Source organism: Taudactylus pleione, unplaced genomic scaffold (genome assembly GCF_031769625.1).
Source record: "Taudactylus pleione unplaced genomic scaffold, aTauple2 ptg000188l, whole genome shotgun sequence".
NCBI lineage: Eukaryota > Metazoa > Chordata > Amphibia > Anura > Myobatrachidae > Taudactylus > Taudactylus pleione.
The window spans coordinates 3,267,504-3,282,836 of record NW_028284590.1 but is presented as its reverse complement, the minus strand read 5'-3'; the positions used below and the strand labels follow the sequence as shown (position 1 = coordinate 3,282,836).

Sequence of the window (15,333 nt, the reverse complement as noted above, 5' to 3'; positions counted from 1 at the left end):
CTAACTCTCCTACTCTGCTAGTGCTTGTCGCCTGTTGCCAGGATCTAAGCAACCAAACCTCAAAATAAGGAAACTAAACCTAACTAATAGCTATCACCTAGCTAGTGCCTTACTCCAAGACGCTAAAAACAAGACTGAGGCGCTGGTGGAAGGGGAGGGGTTATATAGGGGGCGGGAGACAGTTTTAATTAGTTAGTGCCCGACTCCACACCTCACTACGCATAACTCGGAAGTAATGGCATCCCCCAGATGAATGAAAAAGGAAGGTTCTTCCTTTTTGAGACATAAAAGAATTATACCCAGGTTATGGTAAATTATCACATTGTAGCAGTTTCTACATATAAGCTTTGCATGATTTTGATTGGACATTTATATTAGAGCATGTGTAATTGCTGTGCTTCGTTCCGTTAGTAGGCAAATAGGGATACAACTTATTATGTACATATATAGGTTACATTGGTCACATAGCCCCCAACAGCAAATTCAAAACGTGTTTCAGAACAACGTTTTAGCTTTCCGTAGTAGGTTGTTTTATGTAGGGCACACTCTTACACTGAGAATAAATAAAACTGAAAATGCAACGGGACTTGCTGTGTTGTAGTGATCAATAAATGTAACAATAATAATGGTAAGGTCACGTACTAGCTACGCTTAATTGACACGCACAAAGAAGGGCAAAACTGTTTGTGCGTGAAACTGCAACTAATGGGAATTGGATGTAAAAACATTCATACTTCCAATATGTTATATGTACATATATAGGACACATATTAAAATGAAGACTAGTAATAGCTGTTTTCTAATGGGGTTGTCAAATAGATACAACATCAAGTTAATTGACCTTTTTGTTTTATATTGCCTGGTATCAAACCGTAATCACTGCACATTACTTACACGAGCAGTGTTCCACCGGAAAAAGGAATAGGTGTTAGTGGTTCATTAATTGCTGTAGTATTCAGTCATGTCTGCTATAAAGTAATAAGCCGCTGAATAATGCCGGTGTATATGCCACACATACTGCAACAGCAGGCGGATAAAGCAGTGTTTGCAATTTATAAAGCTTATAACGGTATAATTAATCCCTAAATATATACTTAAACCACACTCGTTACTGTGATGTCAGCAAGTCCTAAAGACACTCCGTAAATTGGATTAACGCTAGTGATTGAAGTGGTGTATCCATTTCTCAGGCTCATGTTTGCACATATCCGTTCCCAAAAAGTCTGTAAAGCCGCTGCTGCTCAGCCGTTGTCAATCCAGATAAATACTGTGTGATGACGTGTATGTATATCTTAGAGCAATCACAGAAATGTGTGGCCGTAATGCGAAATCTCATTGGACCTCTTGTCTGAACGCTCTTGGTCACTGTGTGCAGCACAAATGCCGTCATTTGCTCTTTTGTTTTTGCAAATAGATTACTGACCTTGTCTTCTCTTATTCAGAGACATCATATTGGAGATCGCAGCTTGTCTCTGTGTAACATGTTCCTGGATGAAATGGCAAAACAAGCTCGGAATCTCATTACAGACATCTGTACAGAACAGTGCACACTGAGTGACCAGGTAAAAGCTTTCCTGCTTCCATTCAACCATTTTTGGGAAGTCATTTAAGATTATTCAAATACAGAATAAAAACTTTTTACTGGAGTAATCCACCTATAAATCTATGAAAATGTATAGTTGATCCAAGGCTACCAGTTTTGGCTGAATCCCCTGGGGGGGGGGGGGTGATTATATATAATATATATATATAATAAAAATCTGGCGATGTTTTACCCGATCTGGCTGATTCCGACGCATTGGAACGACAGATCATTTAAAATATGCCAAAGTCCCCACTCACGATACGCTGAGCATCCCCGCTGGTGGCACAACACATCTTCAAATCTGCCGTGCTGTAGGGCACATCTGACAATCTAGGATACAATAAACAGTGAAAAGTCTGGATGCAGGAGAGATTGTATGAAGATTGGACACCAAATTGTGTGGAGATCGTGTGCAGAGCTGCCGGGGAGAGTTTCAAGGGAAATCGTACACCTCGGCTCATCGTGTGCACATCGGTGTGTGTATGGGCACCTTTAGGCTTGCTTGAACTGGCAGCTCCCATGATGATCTCTTGAAATGAGCAGTGTTGTGTATAAGGATTAAAGGCCAATACAATTCTTAGCAGGTTTGTACTCAGATTGCCCTCTATAAACAAGTCATGTTCTATATAAACTGGTCGCTTAATCGTGCTGTTCAGTATGTTTTATAGCAGGCCTGGCCAACCTGTGGCTCTCCAGCTGTTGTGACACTACAGGTCCCAGCATGCTTTACCAGCTGATTGCTGGGAGGGTGTGCTGGGACCTGTAGTTTCACAGCTGGAGACTTCATTAGGCCCGCCCCTTTTTCTGGGCCTATTGTTTTCTACACTTTTGCTCAGTCCGTTTAAATTCCACTCTGGCCTATAAATTATAAAGACTGTACAGCCAGACTTCAATCTATTTTATGATCAAACGATTTTTATTTGGTTTTTATTAAATTTCCAACTTCTTTCCCCCTGTGTATTCTTGTTTTCTGCTTTATGGCTTGGCTAGCCTGTTCTCTTTGGCACAGCAATGAGGTAGAGTGCCCACCTGAACGGTTACAATATATATGAGCTGTCTTGGTGCCAATGTTGCATCTTTATTCTTCTCCTGCAGCTGCTGCCAAAACACTGCGCCAAAACAATCAGTCAGGCAGTGAATAAAAAGTCGAAAAAGCAGACCGGAAAGAAAGGAGAACCCGAGAGGGAAAAGCCCGGCGTGGAAAGCATGAGAAAGAACAGACTTGTAGTAACAAAGTGAGATTCATTTCCATGGTTTATGTGTCCTTTATTCGTGTATACGATTGCCTTAGAACTAAGTTGTAGAACGATTGTGACATTCAGTCTGAGTTTACCAGATCCGGTAATGGAAGAACAATTTTGCATTCAGGCTACATCATTTATTTGTTGGTCATTGGGATGAAGTTAATCATTAAACGCCTACTACAGTCAGTCATAAACGGATTAGCGGTGGCTCCTGTTGTGGAATATAGGTTTCTAACGGCACACGTTGCATCGGCCATGAGTTGTTTTGGAACGATCCTGTGCCGGATTATCTATTTCCACATTTATAATGGGTTGGTTCATCTTAATGCGTGGGCCACTTTGGTCCTATATGAAAGCGTGGCTCATTATTTAAGCACGTGTGTGTTTCAGACCTGAGAATGACACTGAGTGAGCTCTCAATTATAATAGATAGTTAATACTCCTTTAACACTGCTTTTCTGACCCTGGGATATTGCCGGGGCAACCCGGGTCTAAGGTGCCGTGGGAAAGGGCTCTGAGCTGCTTGAAACCATGAACATTGACCCAGTTCAGAGCTGCGATTTAGGTGTGAAAGTGGGTATAATGTGGGTGGACAATAACCATTTTATATATTTTTCCGGTTTTAAAAATAGTAATGTTTAAAACTTGGTCGATTGTTTTATTAAAAAAATATATATATATTCTTTTTTTTTTTTTTCTCGGTTCAATTAGCAGCACATTTTCTTGTCGCTTTATAGTAAATGACTGTATTTGGTACAGATTAAGGAGCTGATATCTGTATCCCATTACCACATGAAATCTGCTTGGTCAAAAGGCATAATCGTGAATGATTGTAAAATCAGCATAAGTTAAGGTGCCCATCCACCTAGCGATATTTTCAAGCGATTGCACGATAACGACATAGTTATCGTGCAATCGCTTGCAAATCGTGCGTGCATCGTGCACATTCATGTCGGAAACTACCAGCGATGCATGTGCCGCTGGTCGTTTCCAACATCTATCATCGTGCAAACAAGCTGGTCAACCGGACGAGAACGTCAGGTCGAGCATGTTTGCAGATGATTGATGAGCCTGCACTAAACGACTGCTCGTTCAGTGCAGGCTCATCACAGACCGACAGATGACTGCACGATGTCGTAATCGTGCAGTCGTTTTCAGCTCGTCTAGTGGATGGGCAGCATTACGCTGAGATTTTATTTTTTATTTTTTTCTGGTGAAAATAAAAAGACAAATTGATTTAATCAATTCTTGAAACTTTTGACTTTTCTCCCCACAGCTTGGATAAACTGCATACGGCACTTTCAGAACTCTGCTTCTCTATTAATTACGCACCGAATATGGTGGTATGGGAGCACACGTTCACCCCAAGAGAATATCTGACGTCGCACTTGGAAATTCGCTTTACCAAGTAAGTGTGGAGTGCCCGGTACGAGCCTCCAGCTTTTCTTATGGAGTTCCCAAAAAGTAGAAAGACAGACAGATATTTTAGCTGTAGCATTGCCAATACATAGTAAAGTATTTTTACGAGGTAAGAGTGTGTGGAATTTATGGATTATCTCACATCTGTTATATGGGATTGGGAGTTGATGATGGAGGTTTTAAATGGAATGTACTACTTGAAAAGTGAATAAATTTGCAGGCAAATTTTTTTTTTTTTTTTTTAATATAGCTAAAACCATGGTGATGCTTGCTATTTCTAACTGTGCTGTTGTAGTATTTACGCATATTGTAGCACCTAGAAAAAATGTAAAAAAAATGTCTTAGTATTTGTAGCTTAACTATGTACAGGCTCATTAGAGCAGAAATACTATCTTCCATGAGAGAAGCTTTGCATCCACTAACTCAAGAAGCTGAAATGGAGACTGTATGGCTGCGCGCACACAAAATTCAAGTCCCAAAGAACAGGGGTCATTCCATGTCAAGTGGACCAGGGGTCCCTCACATGACCAGCTCCAATTTTGCTACATTTTTACATGAAGATTGGCATATATGTCAGACTAACTTTGGGAAAATGTTAGTTCATGGCCCTCAAAGTGGGGGTGGGTGCAACGGTCACCGCCTCCACAGTACACAATCAGATGCTGAGGAAAGTCCTCAAAAGTGATCCAATTGACATGGGATGACCCAACTACAGGTGGACTGAATGTTGGTCACAAACCACACGCGACATGCAATTCCCCGCACCTGCATATTATGTGGTGTGCACTGCAATCGCACCATGCATTCCTAAGGAGGCGCATATGCAATGCGCGTATCCATTCTAAGGCGTGTGTCTCGCTCTATGCATGGCGCAGTTTGCCGCCCCAGGGGCAAGGATATAGTTGGGCATATCTGTAGCTCTTTTTTTACCTTCATGGTGGCTGGTTAGTACCACAGCAGTGGCCTTGTTTGACTGAATGCTTTTGGCCTTTCACCGAAACAGAAGCAAACTGCGGGAAGCAGTCAGGAAGCCGACGGACGTAATCCCAACCGCCGGCTTCCCGACTGTCTAATCCTAGCAAGTGTCTAATGACAGGCTTCGAAATCCCGACGCCTGTCATTAGACCTATGCCGGAAGCCCGACACCCGGCTTACCGAACACAGGTAAACCGTGCGCGGACAGGGTTAGACTAGTGGTTAGGCACCCCCACCGGGAGGCTAGGGTCAGACTAGGGGAAGGGAGGGTTAGGGGTAGGCACCCCCAGGGGGAGGTTAGGGTTAGGCACCCCCCCCCCAGGGGAGGGTTAGGTTTAGGCGGCGGGGAAGGGGGGGGGTAGGTTTAGGCACTTAGAGGGGGGTTAGGGTTAGGCACTTGGGGGGGAGGTTAGGGTTAGGCACCCCTAAGGGAGGGTTAGGGGGTAAAAAAAGGTTAGTGATACTTACCTGTGGTAACGGCGGCCGGTGGTAAATCATACTGATTCCGCAAACTGCATGGCCTGGGTTGTTCAGACCAACCTCCCCAGGACAAATAAGAACAGGTGCCTGATGGCGAGCCAGTAGACCATTTATTTTGTGTAATGATTTTCTTGTCTACTGGGAGAAAAAGAGACGAACAGCTGACTCGGAGCAGTTTCAGGGGAAGTAGCCAGGTAGGATTTCCAGGTCTCTGCATATTGTGCCCTAAAGCAAGAGTCAGGGGCTCTGCTTTGTTTAAAAAAATCATCCATGTAAGGGATTACCTTTCAGACCTCAGAAGGGCAGCCATAACCGCCATTATATTTGAATACCTGAGGTGGTGATGTCGGAGCCTGAAACTAGAGTTATGAACCAGTTCTTTTCTAGTCTGTTCAAGACTGATCTCATTTTGAACTTGTCCACTTGAGCATAGGGGTACAAAATGAGCCACTAGGAACAGTTTGGTTTTTGGATCCACCAAAGGTTTGAATAAAACCTTAATATAAAATAATGCCTGCTCAAATTAACTTAATGGTCTTTCACAGATGTATGAAAAGAAAGGGGTCTCATCTAGAAAAGGTTCCCCAGCACACTGGAAAAGACGAGGAGTAACATTTGAATACTACATTATAACAGAAATCCAGAGATCTATGTTGCATATATTTTGAAAGATCAGTTTAAGCCATCCGGGCTGCGCCAAGGCGTCTCTGTACCGAGGTCCCTAACGCTACATGATAATAGCACTCATCTTGCGTCATATAATTGCACACTCTTATGCCACATACATTAATATTTCTAAGTTGAGAGCCAACTCACCTGGTGGTACCCTAGAGGCACCAGGGAGGAGGTGCTATACTGCCTTGGGGGATGCACCTCACACCGGGGTCCAATGCCATTGTCCTCCAGGATTGTGTCTTCTGGCATAACGGTGCTTAGTGTGGGGATCCCATATCCAGGCTGAACCACATTGGGAGAGACGAGGAAGTACTCAGAACATCACCTCCTCTGCCTACTCTAGGTTTCAGACAGCCCAGTAAGGGTTTCAGATTTTCGGCGAAAGAACACACCAGTAGTGAACGTTAATAATAAAATGCCAAAACAGTCCAGCAAAAAAACACCCTGTACTGTACGTATAACAAAAACCTAGTTTCCCTTCATGATTGGGATATAGAAGAGGGAGGAGCTTAACCAGTTGTAGAATATTCAAAGTACCAAAGTCCTTACTGAGGCTCTGTATCTAGGTGACCACAGTAATCCTTATTAGCTATAAAGCTAAGTTATGCGCTTAACAAGTTGTGAACAATTAAAGTGAATGTTAGTCAGGGCCAGGCATTTTTGTATGATCATCCTAGAGATATAGGTTATATATGCATTTATTTCCTCCACACAGGTCTATTGTTGGCATGACCATGTACAATCAGGCCACACAAGAGATTGCAAAACCCTCTGAGTTGCTGACCAGTGTAAGAGCCTACATGACTGTGCTTCAGTCCATAGAGAACTACGTGCAGATTGACATCACAAGGGTCTTCAACAATGTTCTCCTTCAGCAAACACAGCATCTAGACAGCCACGGAGAGCCCACCATCACCAGTCTATACACTAATTGGTGAGTACTTACACCAACACGTTGTGCGATTCCTTTCCTCCCTCATGTTACATACCTTGTATATCCCTTTACAGATTCCTTTCTATTGTCTGTTGTCACTTTTTATACTTTCCATCTGCCAAAGTACATGGTTCTGTGCACAGTGAAAGAGAAGTTTCAGACACACCTTGAATTGTCATTAGAAGATTACTCTCCATCCTCAACTTTACCCCATTAATGCCCCACTTTCCCAAATCCTTATACCTGACCTACTCTTCTACTTGTGTTGTATTCCCATGATCTCTCCCACCATGTACTCTGTCTCTTCACTCCTCCCCACACTCCAGTCCACCCCTCCTGCATGGCATTAATCCATACTAAAGCAAAGTGTTCTGTTCTGGATGTAACATTGTGTGTTCTTGGCCGGTCCCTTTACACCCTGCACGCAGTAGTACCTCACAGGCACTCCCATGACACTGCCTGCTTTCGGTCCTCTGCCTCAAACTGTAGTCGGTAACAAACCCTCATGCCAACTCTCCTGTCCGCCTCAGCTCTCTCTCCACCTCTCCTGTCCTCAACCCCTGCCCCGTACCTCCTGCCAGCAGACGCTCATCCTTTCTCCTGTTTCCAGTGTATCTCCTAATGGTTACTGAAGATATTATACTGCACATTGGCATAGTGTCTGATCACCCAGAGCTGGAACAATAGACGGAGCACAATTCTTGAAGCGGAAACTATCTATTATTTTTACTGAATGTTCTAAGTCTAGATTACTTTTAAATGTGAGCAGCTTTAAAAATACATTTTCGCTTCTGCTTTTTCTTTAAGGTATTTGGAAACACTACTGAGACAAGTTAGCAATGGCCATATAGCTTACTTCCCAGCCATGAAAGCCTTTGTAAATCTTCCCACTGAGAATGAGCTAACCTTTAACGCTGAGGAATATTCCGACATATCTGGTAAGTGAGATGAGGCGGTACAGTAGCCGTCAGGAGAGATCTGTGTACTGCGTCTTTGGCACACAATGTTCTGATTACAACATTCACTTTTTTTTTGGTATGTTAGTATCACTTTATTAACTGACCCCTACAAAAAGTGACCTATACTGTAATAGCAGATTTGTCGTTTACTTCTGGCAGCGTAATAATGTTTTACAATATTATAGCATATGTCACTAAGAAATGAATCTCCTCATATACGTCAGCAGGATGGAACCCCTGTTCTATGCATTGCTTGTGATAGAAGGATGGCAAGTGTGAATAGTGGTGGTCGGCATGTTGGTACCCATGCCAGGTGTGGTGGAAGGGGGGATTGACCATTTTAACTTTTTATAATTTAATCCTATCTAAATTTAAGCATTCCAAAACTCTTTACATAAGCTTTTGTGGTTATGGAAGTTGTATGTGTTAATCGTAAGCATTCTGTATTTGCTGATGACTCCGCAGAAATGAGAGCACTCTCCGAGCTCCTGGGACCATACGGTATGAAGTTTCTCAGTGAAAGTCTCATGTGGCATATTTCCTCCCAAGTGGCGGAACTGAAGGTACGGTTTCCATATTTACAGTATGTATTATAATGTTACGATCTTAAATTAGCTGTAGGCGCAATGTGTGTATTTAGAATTTTTTTATTCTACAGGTATTCTCAATATGTTTATTTCAGTCTGTAATGGTCGGTGCTCACGTGTAAAGCTTTATGTGGTTTGATATGATAAATGTATGCATTATAGTTTTGATTTTGAAATGTATACAGTTGATGAGCCAGACGAGGCCAGTACGTGTTTGGGGCTACAATTCTGTGAAAAATAGTTTCTTGGGATTGATATCTGGTCCATATTACAGTAATAATTGTGATGTTACTTTGTAAGCAAAGTCCTCCATTCTAGGTGCATAGCTATTATCAGCTTCCATTGTGACCAGCAATTAGGGTCCCCAGATCATCCCTTTAATAAGGGACACACATGAGTTACATAGATTCTGTGGCTGGCTAAATGCAAGTCTCCATTCCTGGTGGTTACATTGGTGAACAATAGAACATCGGTATGCCAGTAACATTTTCTCTTTGGTTAAAAACTGGGAATCACAGATCAAAGACAGTTGGTCAAGCCTGGTTCTCCTTCTACCGTAAGAGTTGGGCAATCTTGCAGGAAACCATTAAAAGAACCCCCATAGTTGTCTTTTGGAACTTTTTTATTTATTTTAGAAATTACTTCTTTATCCCCATTTTTAAAATGTTGTATTGAGGAACACAAAAGAGATGTACTAAGCCTTGAAAAGTGGAGCGTGATAAAGTACCAACCACGCAGCTCCTAACTGTCACTTTACAGGCTGTGTTTGAAAAATGGCAGCTGATTGGTTGGTTGGTACTTTATCCCTCTCCACTTTATCACTTTTCAAGTCTTAGTACATCTCCCCCTATATGGTGAAATCTCCGTCCGTGTGCTTCTCATACCCATTCCTCTGGACACACTAACAGTGCATGTTTTTCAGATCTCCTTGCTGGAGCACGTTTTAAAAGATCCACAGGTGGTGCTAATTATTTCACTTGTGGTTCTGTGAGGAGACCTGGGGAACATGCACTGTTAGTGTGTACCGAGGCCAGGATTTGGGATGTACTGCTTTGGAGAGAGGTTTTATTAGTTTTGGTGGTGTTAGGATTTACCGTAGATCAATGTTAGATAGGTCGCTCCCTATGGTTTTTCAGGTGTCCGATCTGACTCCTTAAAAAACTCACTGTATGTCTCCCTGCATCCATAGCCATGGAGGGTTAGTGGGATGTCATGGCCAGTTTTGACTATTGTGGTCTCTGTATTGTATCAATGGGGTTTAATTTTAATATTTTTTTTTGTGCACTGATCTCCAATTCTTGATTTTTTTTTTCTTTTTTAGATATTATCACAGGCATCTTTTACTAGTTAGGTAAAAAGTATTAATGTGCTGCCAATGAGGTGCTCATCGGTCTTGAAACAGATTGATCTTTTTTATTATTTTTGTTCTCCTGTGAATTGAAAATCTAGCTAGTAGCAAATGCTTTTATCGAGGACGTATGTCAAGGGCTGTCATTTTGGACCTCATAAAACCATTCCGTTTGCTACTCCGTTTGTTGGGCCTTTATTTTATAGACGCTCCTTATCAGTTGAAGTGGGTATAATGCAACACAAGTGCCCTCATTCTGATTTCCCAGGCACTCAGGATGTTGGTCTTTGTTCTGCATCTGCTTGGTGTTCCCAGAACAGACGTTGAATGATGAAGTATAGTCATTACCGGGGACTTTTTTTTGGTTTACATGCTACTGTATAAGTGTAATCAGTTTAAACTGCTTTCATTACTTGATATTACTGGGCCTCGTACATCATTTGTCTGTGTGATCTTTTTACTTCACAGAAACTTGTGGTGGAGAATGTTGAGGTCTTATCCCAGATGAGGACAAGCTTTGACAAACCAGAACAAATGGCAGCACTTTTCAAAAGACTGTCCTGTAAGTGTTCAGGTCATAGAGGATAATACACCTAGACTCAGATTTATCAAAATTGGAGTACCAACCAATCGGCACCTAACTGTCACTTTACAGGCTGTGTTTGAAAAATTACAGGAGCTGATTGGTTGGTACTTTCTCTCTTCAAGCTTTGGTAATTCTGGGCCCGAGTCTTGTTTGTGTATTGTAGTTATCAATGCAAACTATATAGCTGGTCCCTCAATTGTATTTCTTTTATTGTGTTGAAGTCCCATTTGGTGTTGGTTGCACAGAGGTCTTTTGATTTTAATTCCTGTCTGAGATCGTCCAGTGAAATAAAGATCATAAGCGTTAATTATTCGTTAATGCCCCGTCTCCTATTGGCTAGTGAAATACGCTGCCAAGGATTGTGGGTAGGAGTGGTCACCTATATGCCAGTTGTTTTCCAAAAGCTGATTGTGGCTTTTCACATGGTAGCCGTGTAGTAAGCCAGTTTTTCACAGTACAGGTTGAGTCTCCCATATCCAAAATGCTTGGGACCAGGGGTATTTTGGATAACGGAATATTCCGTGTTTTGGAATAATTTCATATCATAATGAAATATCTTGGAAATGGGACCCAAATATACACACACAATTCATTTATGTTTCATATACACCTTATACACACAGCCTGCAGGTCATTTTATACAATAGTTTTAATAATTTGTGCCTTGGACAAAGTTTGTGTACATTGAACCATCAAAAATCAAAGTTTCATTACATCAGTCATGCCAAAATAATTATATTTGGATATGGGAGACTCAACCTGTATATACTGTTGAAGCTCTCTTGTAGACCGATCTATATTCCACACATCCATGACAAATGATTATAGCGTCTCGGGAGATCATGTACTTGGACAATAGACATTCAGTGTTATCTGTTATTTGCAGTTTGTTTTCTCTCAAGTTACCTTTCAGCTGTAGTTATTTATTTGCACATTTCTCTCTCTTGCTATAGCCGTAGACAGTGTCTTGAAGAGGATGACCATTATCGGAGTCATTTTATCCTTCCGCTCACTTGCACAGGAATCGCTAAGAGATGTAAGTGATTGAGTCTTTCACCTCCCCTCCTATTGTCCTCTACCACCTGTTCTCTTTCCCCCATTCTCTCCGAGCTGTCTTCCAGCAGACCTATCTGTTTTTCTAGTGCTTGTGTCTGTAATTAACATTTAACAGCTACATTCCTGTTGATGATTAGGGGTCATTACTGTGTTTAACCTTCTGACACGGGAGTTATTTATTATCATTTTGTTTTGCACAATATGTTTACAATTTATAGACTCCTTTTTGTTTTTGTTTGTTTTTTTGTTGGGGGGGTGGGGGGATTGTGTTTTTTAGGGGGAGACGGTAGCTAGCCTTTTATAGAGAGGTCAAGTGAGAGGTTGTTCATAGCAACCAATCGGCTTTTAGCTAGCATTTATGATGTACATTCTATAAAATAATGGAAGCTGTTTGGTTGCTATGGGCAATGATGGAAATCTCAGAGCCCTATTCCACGAGAACGTCACGTCTCCTAGAAGGGCTGAGACAGCTCTGCGCTCCAGCCTTTAATTTAACTCCAGAGTTGTTTAAAAGCAGCTGTTATATAGCATTAGCGCAGCATCACAGGGTGTCTACTGCTCGGCTAATCACACAGAGCACCGATTGTCATAGAGAGAATGAATAAGAGCTTTTCTATCTCCAGATGACACAGACAGCGCCCTTGATGTAAATCCCAACATATGAGTGAAATGATAACTTTTCGATATGGTCAGGTGTATAATTATGGACTTGACAAGTGCTGGGTTTCTCACATATGTCTAAAGCAGACAGGATCATTTTTGAGGCCCCAGCTGTTCAAAATCGACTCATCCTCTTAAATATTTCAGTCTGTTAAGTGTGAAAAGGAATACTTCTAATAATTCTCCATGCTTGGATGCCATTGTTCGGCTGTTTGAACTCTCCCTTTTCAAACTACAGGGAATGTTATGTTCTTTCTTGGCAATTATGCGTTTGCAAATATTAGACAAGCCTTTTATCGCCCCAGATTAACCGTGCGAGTCAGCTTTAGGACCTATTGTCCAGTCTCTCTTTATGGACGAACAGTGGTCTTGATGAGAAGCTTAATAAGCCATATCGATGATTTATGCAAAATATTAGTAAGATTGAGCAAAGTGTGATTGTTTGTTTGCAATCGATGGCTCGTATAGGTTTGTATAATGAAAAAGGACTATACGGTGACACCCAGGGGGGAATGTAACAGCCTGCGAGTTACAGACATCATTGCAATTCCGCAGTGTGCGCCCAACGTTTTAATGCGGCGATAATTTGAAAGGCAAAACTGATGCCTCGATCTCGCAGCTTATTATTACATTTCCCTCATAATGTAACAACTCCTGTTATAATTTAATAACCAGAAGATAGCAGCCTGCTTGAGACAAGAAAAAACTGTAGCGAAACGTGCCCTAGCCTTTGCTGCTTTTATTGTTTTCTTTTATCCTCCTTTTTGTGTGTACTATTATTGCTTTTGGTTTTATATATTTATCTGGCCGATCGTGTCTGGCATTTTAGTAGCAGTATTTTACAAACTGTAGCGGGATCGATCAGCTCATCACTCTCACATTCACTGCCATTCTTTTTTTTATCAGGTCTTATCTTACCACATTCCTTTCCTTGTAAGTTCTGTGGAGGATTTCAAGGATCACATTCCAAGGGAGACTGACATGAAGGTAAAACTTGCACATGGTTTCCTCTAAAACTTTACAACTAGCTGTGACTTTGACAAACTTCAGTTTAGTTGGATGAACTTTTATAGCAATGTTTTTGCACATTGCTTTTTCTTTAATTTGGGCATATTCTTTAGCGGTCTGATAACACTGGTTTGCACACCACAACAAGCATAAATGTGAATAAAGTTTTCCCCAGTTTCAGAGGTATTGGCAACTCCCTTTTGCAAGCCTAACGTGAGCAGTTCCCATATGTTTTTCGTCCTATTGGTAACAAATTTTTGTCAGACTGTACAGGCATCTAGACCAGGGGTCAGGGAACTTTTTTACTTTTTACCCCAAACTATATTTAGATACGCCGACGTTGCCCCCTTGATTTGAAAGGAAGGAAATCATATAGTAGTGCCTCCATAGTTATACCCCTGTAGTAGTGCCTCCAATATAATACCCCTGTAGTAGTGCCCCCATATAATGCCCCTGTAGTAGTGCTCCCATATAATGCCCCTGTAGTAGTGCTCCCATATAATGCCCCTGTAGTAGTGCTCCCATATAATGCCCCTGTAGTAGTGCTCCCATATAATGCCCCTGTAGTAGTGCTCCCATATAATGCCCCTGTAGTAGTGCTCCCATATAATGCCCCTGTAGTAGTGCTCCCATATAATGCCCCTGTAGTAGTGCTCCCATATAATGCCCCTGTAGTAGTGCTCCCATATAATGCCCCTGTAGTAGTGCTCCCATATAATGCCCCTGTAGTAGTGCTCCCATATAATGCCCCTGTAGTAGTGCTCCCATATAATGCCCCTGTAGTAGTGCTCCCATATAATGCCCCTGTAGTAGTGCTCCCATATAATGCCCCTGTAGTAGTGCTCCCATATAATGCCCCTGTAGTAGTGCTCCCATATAATGCCCCTGTAGTAGTGCTCCCATATAATGCCCCTGTAGTAGTGCTCCCATATAATGCCGCTGTAATAACGCTTGTACAAAAAAAAACCCCCAAAAAACACTTGCCTTAATCCCCGCTCCTGCAGCCGCCGCTGTCCTGTCCGCCCGGCTGCACCTCGGAACTATGGGAGAGACGTCATGACATCTCTCCCATAGTGCGCATGGAGAAAGGCGGAAACTGGAGTTCAGAAGAGAACTCCAGCCTCCGGCTAACGCGGCACTGCAGGGAAGGAGCCGGGCACCCGCTGGTAATAACATCTCAGCGGGCGTCTAGCTTAGAGCCTCCCTGCGGCACAGCCAGGCATGCATATGAATCATTCTATATTATATATGCCCGACTGTCAGTCCATTACCCCCAGGAATTTAATTTTTACCCCATGTGGGGTATTATACCCGTTCCCTGACCACTGATCTAGACACAAAGGCCGTATTGGCCTGGCTGATTCTGCCCACGGGCACAAAGGCACACAATTCACTCTTCACAATTTACTCTTGCATAGCGATGACATTTTGGGATTTGTAACAGTGCACAAATGCACCATACATGATTGTCATCCATTACCCCCATGGGGCACAAACTATTTTTAAGTCTTCAAGTGAATTGATGAAATTTGCTTTAAAATGTGTATTATTATTATTATTATAAATAATAGTAGCCTTCGCTTATGTTTTCAAATCTGTTTAAGCTGATGTATTGTAATTATGACAAACATACAGTATGTCCCTTTATGATGGTGGCTAGCTCTTTTATGGAGAACTGGGAACTACTTCCGTCAGCATAGATTGTACAAATTAAGTCCTCCAATGTTCTATAGTCGTGTACAGCATCATCCACATGTGGTGTTCTAGCACATATGAGTTACACATACTAACGCCTTAAAGGTGACCTTCTGTATACT

The 15,333-nt window shown here is 42.0% G+C and overlaps 1 protein-coding gene across 4 annotated transcripts in view; it reads left to right on the top strand.

The window, feature by feature from the left end:
• Nucleotides 1–15,333, top strand: part of NCKAP1 (NCK associated protein 1) — a 128,876-nt gene that overhangs the window by 102,917 nt on the left and 10,626 nt on the right. For all 4 annotated transcript variants that reach the window (XM_088476364.1, XM_088476366.1, XM_088476363.1 and 1 more), the window contains 9 exons: nt 1,443–1,562; nt 2,681–2,820; nt 4,106–4,237; nt 7,094–7,312; nt 8,120–8,250; nt 8,737–8,834; nt 10,675–10,768; nt 11,746–11,828; nt 13,415–13,495. In XM_088476364.1, the coding sequence (XP_088332490.1) occupies nt 1,443–1,562; nt 2,681–2,820; nt 4,106–4,237; nt 7,094–7,312; nt 8,120–8,250; nt 8,737–8,834; nt 10,675–10,768; nt 11,746–11,828; nt 13,415–13,495 (1,098 nt within the window). The remainder of the gene's footprint in view (nt 1–1,442; nt 1,563–2,680; nt 2,821–4,105; nt 4,238–7,093; nt 7,313–8,119; nt 8,251–8,736; nt 8,835–10,674; nt 10,769–11,745; nt 11,829–13,414; nt 13,496–15,333) is intronic.